This window comes from Pantherophis guttatus, chromosome 12, assembly GCF_059756535.1.
Source record: "Pantherophis guttatus breed Tessera chromosome 12, ASM5975653v1, whole genome shotgun sequence".
In the NCBI taxonomy this organism is placed as follows: Eukaryota; Metazoa; Chordata; class Lepidosauria; order Squamata; family Colubridae; genus Pantherophis; species Pantherophis guttatus.
Genome location: NC_142074.1, coordinates 24,420,536 through 24,432,762, shown reverse-complemented (window position 1 = coordinate 24,432,762; position 12,227 = coordinate 24,420,536). Strand labels below are relative to the sequence as shown.

Here is a 12,227-nt window from a genome sequence, read left to right as displayed (position 1 = left end):
GGAAAGAGAAAGAGAGGGAGGGAGGGAGGGAGGGAGAGAGAGGGGGGGAGGGAGAGAGAGAGACTGTCATAATTAAAGGATGACAAAATGAGCTGGAAGCAGGGATTGGAAAAACAGAGCAAAGCTACAGAAATTTCTCAAGTAGCAAAACTTTTTACATGTCTAAGGCCAAGATCTACAACAGGTTTAAACTGAAGCAGCTAAAGTTACTTAGAAAGAAAAGAAAAGAAAAGAAAAGAAAAAGAAAGAAAGAAAGAAAAAGAAAGAAAGAAAGAAAGAAAGAGGGAGGGAGGGAGGGAGGGAGAGGAGGAAGAAAGGGAGGAAGGAAGGAAGGAAGGGAAGGAGGAAAGGAAGGAAGAAAAAGGGAAGGAGGGAGGAAAGGAAGGGAAGGAGGAAAGAAAGAAAGAAAGAGAGAGAGGGAGGGAAGAAGGAAAGGAGAGGAGGAAGAAAGGGAGAAAGGAAGGAAGAACAAAGGGGGAGGAGGAATGAAGGGAGAGGAGGAGGAAAGAGAGGGAGAAAGAAAAAAGGGAGGGAGGGAGGAAAGGAAGGAAGGGAAGGAGGAAAGGGAGGAAGGAAAAGAGGGAGGGAGGGAGGGAGAGGAGGAAGAAAGGGAAAAAGGAAGGAAGAATGAAGGAAGGGAGAGGAGGGAGGGAGGGAAGGAGGAAAGGAAGGGAGAAAGAAAAAAGGGAGGGAGGGAGGGAGGAAAGAAAGGAAGGAGGAAAGGGAGGGAGGAAGGAAAGAAAAGAGGGAGGGTGGGAGGAAGGAAGGAAGGGAGAGGAGGAAGGAAGGGAGGGAGGAAAGGAAGGAAGGAAGAAAAAAGGGAGGGAGTGGGGAGGAAAGGAAGGGAGGGAGGAGGGAGGAAAGGAAGGAAGGAAGAAAAAAGGGAGGGAGTGGGGAGGAAAGGAAGGAGGAAAGGAAGGAAGAAATGAAAAGCGGGAGGAAGGGAGGAAGGGAGAGGAGGAAGGAAGGGAAGGAAGGAGGAAAGGAAGGAAGGAAGGAAGAGAGAGAGGAAGGGAGAGGAGGAAGAAAGGGAGAAAGAAAGGAAGGAAGAAGGAAGGAAGGAAAACTGAGACTCCTCAGATACAGTTAGCCATGATCCAGAGATCCTAGATTAAGGGTTGCTCTGAAGCATAGTTGTTCGGAAGAGACAAAACCTTTCCGTATTATTAAATTCAACGTCTATAATAAAATAAGAAAGTTAGGCAGCATGTTTCATGCTCAAAGCAATAACCTCATGGATTTCATCATGTTCCTTTCCTCTTGCCAACCTCTTTATTTATTTAACCTTAATCCTGGGGAGGAGCAGGCGGTACGCAATTTATATAACTTATTCCTTTATTATTCTCCTCTTGGATAGATCATGTAAGCCGAATGCGTAAAATGGAAATCTTTAAGGGGTGAGATGCCCCGTTCGTATCTACTAAGAAAAAAAATTTGCAGTTGAGTTCCAATGTCACCGCTTTGGCATTCTTTTCTCTTAATTACGTGAAAGTAGTTAATTCAGAACAAACTCTCGATTAAAAGGCAATGCGTGTGAAATGAAAAATGGATCTAAAGCCATTTTTCATTTCGTTTCTATATAAGCTACCAGCAGGCAATCAAACCAATTTATATTTAGCTCCTCTTAAGATAGACCGGTAAGTGAACCCCAAGAGGATTCAGACAAATTGATTATGTCCTAGAAGGACAAAAGCTAAAATCAATTAATGATATGTTGAAATGCTCATTTTTAGCTTGACTGACATCGTCTTCTTTTAACGACCCCATAATCCCTTGCGGGGCGGAGTCTGGGCAACTGAATGGAGCTGAGTGTTTATCTGGCCAGATGCCCTTCCTGTCACCAATGCGGAGTTATTTTTTCAGCAGATATATTCTCAGTGCGCCCAGAGAGAGAGAAATATCTGCCTCTACTGAGGATCGAACTCACAGCTTCCTGCTTGTAAGGCGAGAGCTCCACCTCTAGGCCACCGCACCTCTCTTTAGCTTGACTGACATGTTGACTTTAAATTGGACACGAATCTAAACCCTGCATTGCTTTGTTAAAACGAACGTGGTGCCTTTGACTTCGGGAGGGTTGATTCCGCACGAGTTCATCCTCCCTCAAATGTACACCTTCTCTGAATTTGGATGGGAGAACGTATCCAATGGACCTCCCTTCTTCTGATAGGATGAAAAAAAGAATTGAGTTGTGGAATTTAGCTCCAGCACATCCAACGGCACCATAGATGCCAAAACTCCCAATAGTTATTACGTACTTCTGTCCTGGGGTAATATTTTTCACCATCTGGTCCAAAATGATTTCTAATGGAATCTTTCACATCTACCCTCAAGAGTGCAGATGTCTAGCTCAAGATCGTCACAATTTTGCGAAAAGCAGCTACAGGTATGGTAGGACCAAGAAAGTCAAATAATATTTCCAGACTGGATGTCAGTTTGAACCCCTTCCTTCAAAATAACAGAAGGAAAAACGAATTGAAAAGGACCTTGTAGGTCTTCTGGTCCAACCTTCTGCTCAAGCACAAAATCCTATACCATTTCAGACAAATGGTTGTCCCATCTCTTCTTAAAAAGCTCCAGTGTTGGAGCAACTTCAACCTACAACTTCAAGTTGTTCCCCTACTTAATTGTTCTGTCAGGAAATTTCTCCTTAGTTCCAGGTTGCTTCTCTCCTTGATTAGCTTCCATCCATTGCTTCTTGTCTTGCCTTCGGGTGTTTTGGACAATAGGTTGACCTTCTCTTTTTTGTAGCAGCCCCTCAAATATTGGAAGACTATCATGTCACTCCTACTCCTTCTCTTCATTAGATTAAGGTAAAGGTAAAGGTTCCCCTTGCACATATGTGCTATTCCTGACTCTAGGGGGCGGTGCTCCTCTCCGTTTCAAAGCCGAAGAGCCAGCGCTGTCCAAAGACGTCTCCGTGGTCATGTGGCCGGCATGACTCAAGGCCAAAGGCGCATGGAACGCTGTTACCTTCCCACCAAAGGTGGTCCCTATTTTTCTACTTGCATTTTTTACCTGCTTTCGAACTGCTAGGTTGGCAGAAGCTGGGACAAGTAACGGGAGCTCATCCCGTTACGCGGCGCTAGGGATTCGAACCGCTGAACTCCCGACCTTTCGATCGGCAAGCTCAGCGTCTTAGCCACTGAGCCACCGCATCCCTCTTTCATTAATCATTAATTCATTAATCAAATTAATTAATTTCATTAATCTAATCATTAATTAATTAATCAATCGTTAGATTAGACATACCCCATTCCTGCAACCGTTCTTCATACGTTTTAGCCTTCGGTCCCCTAATCATCTTTGTTGCACCTTGATTTAATTACCTTGATCTCTTTGATTCATTTTGATTAGAGGTAGCAAAACTTTGGAAAGACCATGTGAGCACGCTCAACTGGCGTCTACAGGACCAGAGGAAGAGGGAGGGTTGAGGAACTGGTGTAGAAGGCAAACATTAAAAATATAAGGTGGGGCCTATAGCAAAAAAAGTGGACAATCACGTCCCTTGAACTTCTGAGCCCTTAGCAGAACACGTCCATCCTTCTGAAGCCAATAAAATCCCCTTTTTAATGCGTAACCCAGGGGTTGCAAAAACTCAACGTGAGTTTTGAGGCTCTCCATCGCGCCATACGAGCCCACGTGAAACCAAACTTTTCCAATTTTAATTTTGATTACAAACTTAGGGCCGGCGATGTACTCGTATTCTGCTGGGCTAAGACAGTATCACGATAGCAGAGATTAAAGAATCGCATCTAGGATCGTCTCTAGAATTCCGCTGATTCCAGGAATCACGGGGTTATTTCCATGCCTTCCAGAGCATTGTTTGGGAGAAGGGGGGGAATACCTGTTACGACACATTAGATGTTTCTGAGAAGGTTCTTAAAAGCAGAGGCCTGACCGAAGGTCTGGGGGCTGGTGCTGAGTCCTTTGCAATTTTCCTGCGGGGTCTTTTCTGCAAACAGCGAGGCAAAAATAAAATAAAGGATATGAGCGGGCATTTCTGTTTTTAAGTTAGGGAGGTTTAGCGTTGAAAAACACATTCGGTTCCTCAGCGTGAAACTAAGAGGAAGTAAAAAATGCATGGTTAAGGAAAAGAGAAACCCCACAATGATGCTTGAAAGAGATTGACCCAGGGGTGAAATCCAGCAGTTTCTGACAGGTTCGGGAGAACCGGTAGCAGAAATTTTGAGTAGTTCGGAGAACCGGCAAATACCACCTCTGGCTGGCCCCAGAGTGGGGTGAGAATGGAAATTTTGCAATATCCTTCCCCCAGGAGTGGGATGGGAATGGGGATTTTGCAGTATCCTTCCCCTAGGAGTGGGGATGGAATGGGGATTTTGCAGTATCCTTCCCCCAGGAGCGGGGAGGGAATGGAGATTTTGCAATATCCTTCCCCCAGGAATGGGGAGAGAATGGAGATTTTGCAGTATTCTTTCCCCAGGAGTGGGGTGGGAATGGAGATTTTGCAATATCCTTCCCCTAGGAGTGGGGAGGGAACGGGGATTTTGCAGTATCCTTCCCCCAGGAGTGGGGATGGAATGGGGATTTTGCAGTATCCTTCCCCCAGAAGTGGGGTGGGAATGGAGATTTGGCAGTATCCTTCCACTGCCACACTCACCACACCACACTAATCAAGCCATGCCCACAGAACCGGTAGTAAAACAATTTGAATTTCACCACTTGATTGACCTTTTGCTTGGAACCGGAGACATATCTGAAGATCTCCTCGAAACAACATGGTTGTTAGCACTTTCCTTTTTTGTTCGGATGGGAAGAACTTCCTAGTTCGACAAAAGTGTTTTTGTCGGACAGTGTTTCTTAACCTCAGCGACGTTAAGATGGGTGGACTTCAACTCCCAGAATTCTCCAGCCAGCCAGCTGGGAGAATTCTGGGAGTTGAAGTCCACCCAGCTTAACGTCGCTGAGGTTAAGAAACACTGGACCAGGAAACCAACAAGAGTTTAGATATCCTGAGTTCCTATCAGTGCGGAAATGATAAGCTTTTCCCCAGTAGTCCATCTTCCTTTCCTTTTGGATGGAGCCCAATCCACCAGGTTGGCCAGCAGCTTAACAGGAACGGACTAATTCAGATCACAGCAAAGCATGACAATGACCATCATGCTTGGCCACATTATGAAGGATCTGGATTGCCTGAAGCTTGACCTAAAGGAGGGGCCATCCATACACAATCAACAGAAGAGAATCTTCTCCATAATGGACTTGGCTTTCTTGCGCGACATTTCTACCTCTATGTTTGGTTCCTAAACTCTATCTGAAGCAACGTGTCCCTACCACCAGTAGCTTAGTTTTAATTTTCTCTTGCTCTGCAAATGATGTGGTCATCTTTTCATTCATGCCTTTAAGCATTTTCCTGATTTGTGTAGACCTCTTGTCATTTAGGGTTGGGGGACTGTTTGATGGTGCATTTCTCCAGAACAGGACATACAACGGATTCAAGTTAATTCAAGGGGTTTATACTGGAATTTGCAACCTTCTAGTTGAATCATGCCAACCATATGTAGCCCATCACTACTAAAACCACCAGCAATCTTCTAATCACAGCTGTTCTGTTCCCCAGGCATCTGGCTCCACTGGGAGCAGGCAGTTAAACTCTAACAAACAGGTTTTCATACAGATCATTTATTTGGGTATCCTCAAATATAGACTTAAAATCATGGTGAGTCATGGTGAGATTCATCCTTATTTCATAATCTGTCCCATTTCCTAGTGTAAAATGACGGTAGATCTGTCCCCCTGTTCAGAAAGCATGCTTCTCTCCTCCGTGGCAATTCATAATGGTCGGGGCTTTGTTCTACACCTCAGGTGGGGCCTCAGTGGCCAATCAGACACACAAATGTGGTGACATGTCATGGACTACATTTCCCATAATGAAATCTCTCTCTACAACTCCCACAATGCAATTCCTTGAGGAGACAGCTCTTAATTCTTAAGGTAATTAATTCACTATAATTCACCATCTGAACAGCACAACAGCTTTGGGACAATAGCTTTGGGGACCTGCAAACCTACCTTTGCTTCACGGGCTACTGGTCTACAAATAAACCATGGCACTCAGATGGTGTTCAGCAAGACTTCTGAATGCACGCAAAACCTCACTTTGCTTATCGGGAGGATTCTTGATGTAGCTTCTCACAGTTTCAGATAGCCGAAAGTAGTGAGGAAGGTATCTCCAGGTGCTGAAGGAGAAGGTAAAGGTAGCCCACTGGATGTGAGGAATCCAGTCTTAGCAAACTACTCCATCCAGGTGAAAAAGCTGCTGTCCATGCCTTGCTGGGCAACCTTTCAACTAGCAAAGCCCTCTCTCCGTTATTATTATTATTATTTTTAGAAATGCTACCAGAATGCTAAGAAGATGTTATCCTCCATGTTACCCTGGAGTGGTCCAGAGGTGGGATTCAGCCGGTTCGGGAAAACCGGATGCTAATTTTACATCTGATTCGCCGAACTGGTAGTTGCAAGGACTGGCTGGTCCTTCCCACCCTGCCCCTCCCCTCTCAGGAGTCTTCACATGGCCCGTTTTGGATGCCAGGTAAATGCAGGGCCCGTGCGGAGGCTCTGGGAGGGCGAAAAATGGGCCTCCTGGAAGTTCCGGAAGTCTGGAAACAGGCCCATTTCCGGCCTCTGGTGGGCCTCTGGAGCCTGGGGAGGGCAGAAATGCTCCCCCCCACACCATGGTGCAAGAGGCCAAGTAGGCCACGCCCACCACAGTCACGCCCACCCAGCAACGAGGCAGAGAACCAGTTGCTAAAATTTTTGAATCCCACCCCTGGAGTGATCCCGTCACTTCCATCCTCTTGAGACACCACCTCTGCTTCTTACTGCAAAGGCAAATCGGGAGCAAAACCATCCAGAACACCCTAATTTTGGCAAACCGGAGCAGTGCGGAGGCTGCTTCCTGCAGATGCTGGAACTGCAATTTCATGATTTTTTTCAACTACCCTCCAAAACAGCAGCCAGATCGACGGCGACAGGGACCGGCAGGGAAGGAGAGATGGCGGGGATTTGGAAGGGGGAAAAAAAAAAAAAGGAATGGCAATTAAGCAGGACTTTGAAACTGCAGCAAATATATGAAGTGTTCCTTCTTTTTTTAAAAAAAAATAATAAAAAAGAACGAAGAAAGAAAAGCAAAGCAGAATGCACGGGAGACAGATAAGCGCATTATCAAAAGGTCAGACGTACCGGAAAGGAAGCACAGGAGAGACTGCGGAGAATGGCAGCTTATTAAAAAAAAAGAAGAAAATCACCTTATTCATTCAGAGAAACTGTGATTACTGGAGGTTTGAGAGAGGACGAAGATAGTAGATGTTCCCGAAGAAGGAAGACGCCGGGTTACCTGGTTTGCGACGAGACAAAAGGAAAGTGGGAAATTGGAGACACACACAGAGAGAGACAGAGAGAGAGAGAGAGAGAGAGGGAGAGAAAATCAGGCAGCTGGAAAAAAGCAGGGCACAAAATAATATATTACAAATTAGTTTTTTTTTAAAAAAAAAACCTCCGGTGCGTTTTTTTTTTTTTTATGGTGGAAAAATACTGATAATAAAAGTTGAGAACGGAGGGGGACATGTTAGAAAGAAGCCGTGAGATTAGGGCTGGGGTGGTGGGGGTAGCTTTTAATAGGAAGGCTGTCAGTAACCATGGCATCACAATGGCGATTTCTTTAAAAAAAAAGAGAAATAATGGGTCCTTTTTTTCTGCACCGTGTTCCTTCTCTCGGCGTAGTAGTCAAACTTGAGAATTTAACTCTCTGCAAAAGTTTGGAGTTTGCAGCAGTCGGTCAAATGGGAAGCCAGACATTTGAGGCATCTCACGCCTGGGAAAGCGTGCTCTTGGACAAAGAGGCTCTATTTAAGGTTCAGGAGATCTGTCCTGCTGTGATTGGTGAGAGAGTCTATGGAAATTCTCCACCATCCAGGTCACGGTTGTCTTTTTCTGAAAGGCAGCTGGATTTTCCTGGGTTATTTTTTTTTCTTCTTTGAAAACATTTTGCTTCTTCAGTTCTAACTTCAAACAAACCGGAAGAAGAAGCTTCTTGGATGACAAGTGAAACTCTTTGAAAGAAAACAAAAACCTTCAAGAAAGTCCAGTTGTCTTTTGGAAAAAAGCACCTTTGGGACTCTAGAGACACTCTGGAAGGCCTTCTAGGCTGGTGGACACCATCATTTTCAGGCTACAGTAGGTCCACTAAGGAAGAGTCAAGCACCTTTCACCCATAATGGTAAAGGTAAACGTTCCCCTCGCACATATGTGCTAGTCGTTCCCGACTCTAGGGGGCGGTGCTCATCTCCGTTTCAAAGCCGAAGAGCCAGCGCTGTCCAATGACGTCTCCGTGGTCATGTGGCCGGCATGACTCAACGCCAAAGTCGCATGGAACGCTGTTACCTTCCCACCAAAGGTGGTCCCTGTTTTTCTAGTTGCATTTTTTTTTACGTGCTTTTGAACTGCTAGGTTGGCAGAAGCTGGGACAAGTCACGGGAGCTCACTCCGTTACACGGAGGCACTAGGGATTCGAACCTTTCGATTGACAAGCTCCGTGTCTTAAGCCACTGAGCCACCGCGTCCCACTCTTTCATCCATACCTCCCACCAGAAGGTCATCCCAACCCAACCGGAGATGGTTCTACAAGGGAGGGGAAACATCTCTCGTTGTTCCAGTGGCAAATTTTGCAACATGGCGTTGCAGCCTCGTCCACCTCTCTTCTCTTGCCTGTTTTCAGATTTGAAAATGGGAGGAAATGAACACTGTCATCGTGAAGAAGAGATAGAACCACACTGTAAAGTGTCCTTCCATAACCTTAATCAGTGGTGGGATCCTTCCGGTTTAACAACCGGTTCGGGGATCGCGCGCTTCGCGTGCGCAGTTCAACAAAAACATCATCTTCTGCGTTAGTGCTAGGGAATTAAAACAGCTGAAGCAAGAAATCAGCTCTACCGCGCTAATCAGCTGCGAAGATAAAGGTAAGTAAAGCACAGGGACGGGCGGGTGGGCAGGCTGGCGGGGTCAGCTGATCATCGGAGCTACCAGTTCGCACGAACCTGTCTGAACTGGTAGAATCCCACCCCGGTGGCTGTGTACATTTCTTATTATATACTCTAGCAAAAACTACTCTTCCAACATATATTCTGCGTGCAACGTTTACTGGAAAACTTACATTACAAGCCAACACAAAGCACAGGTCCCCGTTTTACAATGCCCTGTAATTAAATCCATCCCTTTCCCCCAAAAAAGAGGACCCTTCTAACATATCGAACGGAACAAAATCCCTCTGGACAGGCCCAACTGCAAAACCTTAAAAGACAAAATAATAATAACAATAATAATAATAACAACGTCTCGTATTCGTGCCACAGTGTGGACCGAAACCACAGTGTCATACAGGACTGATATAAAAACGCTGATCTCAGTTTAGTGAAATCCCAGTGAAGGTTTCACGCTCCAGCTTTTCCTCCCTCTCCTCAACTAACTCACCATATCTTAAATGGCCTCCCCTCCTTTCTCCCTTCTCAGGTGTGACCCAAGTAGGTCACCCTACCTACGTTGCCTCAAACCAAGGTCAGAGGTAACCTCCTTTTCCTCCAACTCCAGATAAGGCTGGAGAAGGACATCAATGAATACCCCAGCCATAACTATGCTCCGAAGTTGCATAGATGTTTTCAGCCACGGTCCTCTTGGGTTCGCTTGACTCTAGGACCCCAAATCTGACAAAAAATCAAACTCCTTGAAAAGGCAGCTTGATCCACACAAACCACGAACACTGACAATGGACTCTTCACTGAGACTCAAGCTTCAATGCCCATTGCAAAGCATGAGATGGTGAGAAACTCAGACTCCTAAGGATGCCAGCTTTAAAAATTCAACCTGCATGTTTTGGGGAATGGATCTCCTGCAGGAGGAGATGGGAAAAGCAGGGCGTTCAGACCGGTTGAGAGCCTCCTAGACTAAATTCTTCTTTCTTTAAAACCATGCACGACAGAGAAATATTTATGCCGTGCTTGGTTCCCGCTGAATTTCCCTAGAAGGCAGAGTCTAAAAGGGGAGGTTTGGCAAAAACGTAGTTCTGGAAAAATAAAACCTCTCCCATATTTCAGACCAGTCCTGATCGGGATGGATTCTCCCACGATGACATGGTGGATGGCTAATCTATCTTCAGACCGAGAGATGGGGAGATTATTATTTTTCCACAGACTGCTAAACACTAGCTACCCATCTGTTGCTTGTCCACTGTAGCCGAGGTGGGAATTGTTTGAACATTCAGGAGAAAGTAAAAAAAAAAAAAAAAAGAGATATATATATTTTTCAGAAAACACAACAACCACAGGGAACACCTGTGTCCATGGTTTCGCTTGAGGCCTGGCTTAGAAGAGCGGGATCCATTCTTCAACTTCACAGGTTTTCTGCTCCACTCTTACCTCGCTGCTTCTCCTTTTCAGGTGTCTAAATACGAGGCCGATGACCTCGGGAAGGAGGGAGATGAAGATCAGGCAAAAAATCGCCAGCCAGGAAGAGGCGAAGGACAGCAGCTGGGCGAAAACGTGATGCATCCTTTGTTGCTTCAAGAAAGGCCTGGGAGGAAAGAAAGAGGGGACAGAGGGAGAGAGAAGGAGGGAGAGGGAGAGAGAGGGAGGGAGAGAGAGGGAGAGAGGAGGGAGGGAGAAAGAGAGAGAGGGAGAGAGAGAGGGAGAGAAAGAGGGAGGGTGGGAGAGAGGGAAGGAGGAGGGAGAGAGGCAGGAGGAAAAGAGAGGGAGAGAGAGGGAGAGAAAGAGAGAAAGAGGGTGAGTGGGAGAGAGAGACAGAGAGAAGAGGGAGAGAGAGGGAGAGAGAAAGAGGGAGGGAGGGAGACAGAGAGAGAGAGAGAGGGAGGGAGGGAGGGAGGGAGAGACAATGAGAGACAATGAGAGAAAAACAAAACAAGAGAGAGACATGCATCAATTCTGCATTTGAGCCAAACAGGTTTGCATCAACTGGGTTAATTACGACAATTACGAATCCTTTGTGCGAGGAACTGGGGTCAAGATTCCAAGCCCATCTTCCCTGTCCTGAATTAACTCATCCCCTTCTGCAAAGGTATGTGGGGAAGGCCTCGGGAGACTGGGCCAAGAGACTCGGCCAAAGGAATGGTCGGAGAAGAGAAAGCATAGCCTGCAGCTGTAGAGCCGGTAAGGCAAGAAGAGACCGTCCCTAGTTTCTCAGGCTGTAAAAGAGACGGCAGGAGAATTGAAAGTTTCGGTCCATTTCGCTTTACATTAAAGTAGAATTCAGCTCATCTGAATTCATCTGGGATTCTTTTCTGGTTCACCCCACGAGGTCAGATAAAAGACAAAACAGCCTGCAGCTGTAGTGTGGGTAGGAGGAAAACCTCAGGAGAAACCCTCCCTAGTTTCTCAGGCTGTAAAAGAGGTGGCGGGAACCTAGCTGCCAATTCTGTCCCTCTGGTTTTACATTAAAGTAAAATTTGCTCGTCTGGGTTGGGATGTTTGTCTCATAAAGACAACACCTTTCCCCCAACCCAATCCTCTAAGACGGTCATCTCTGAAGCCATATCAGTTTGGAGGTCAAGAACATCCACCTCCAACATTTCCTTCTAAACCCCCAGAGATTATTAAAGTTGGGGTGCCCATCCGTTTCAAACTGACTTTGGCTTAAAAAGTTTAGAACTCTGCAGAGGAGTTGACGAAGGGACCACCTCGTGCTGTGCTGGGGAAACCATGAAGTCTTGGCAATGCTTACCAAATGATGCCTCCCCAGAAGAAGGAGAAAAAGACATAGAAAATCAAGGAGCCCCAGATGACAAAATGGTTCATCCATGTCCAGAACCGAGTATCTAATGCCAGCTATGAAAAAAAGAAAGAAACAAGAAATTCAATATTAGAATAGAATAACAGAGTCGGAAGGGACCTTGGAGGTCTTCTAGTCCAACCCCCTGCTTAGGCAGGAAACCCTACACCACTTCAGACAAATGGTTATCCAACATCTTCTTAAAAACTTCCAGCGTTGGAGCCTTCACAACTTCTGGAGGCAATTTGTTCTACTGATTAATTGTTCTAACTGGCAGGAAATTCCTCCTTAGTTCTAAGTTGCTTCTCTCCTTGATGAGTTTCCACCCATTGCTTCTTGTCCTGCCTTCAGGTGCTTTGGAGAATAGCTTGACTCCCTCTTCTTTGGGGCAGCTCCTCATTCCTACCTCAAGTTCATATTGCACTGATTTTTAT

General features: G+C 45.9%; 1 protein-coding gene across 7 annotated transcripts in view; it reads right to left on the bottom strand.

The window, feature by feature from the left end:
* The window catches only part of ATP11C (ATPase phospholipid transporting 11C (ATP11C blood group)), a 70,769-nt gene that overhangs the window by 4,085 nt on the left and 54,457 nt on the right, over positions 1–12,227 (bottom strand). For 3 of the 7 annotated variants that reach the window (XM_034441602.3, XM_034441601.3, XM_034441603.3), the window contains exons 27-28: positions 11,746–11,849; positions 10,428–10,581 (exon numbers count right to left, since the gene is read on the bottom strand). In XM_034441602.3, the coding sequence (XP_034297493.2) occupies positions 10,428–10,581; positions 11,746–11,849 (258 nt within the window). Of the gene's footprint in view, positions 1–3,844; positions 3,953–7,265; positions 7,355–10,427; positions 10,582–11,745; positions 11,850–12,227 lie in introns of all 7 variants that reach the window. The other 4 variants (XM_087877510.1, XM_034441605.3, XM_087877509.1 and 1 more) reach the window with 2 other exon arrangements.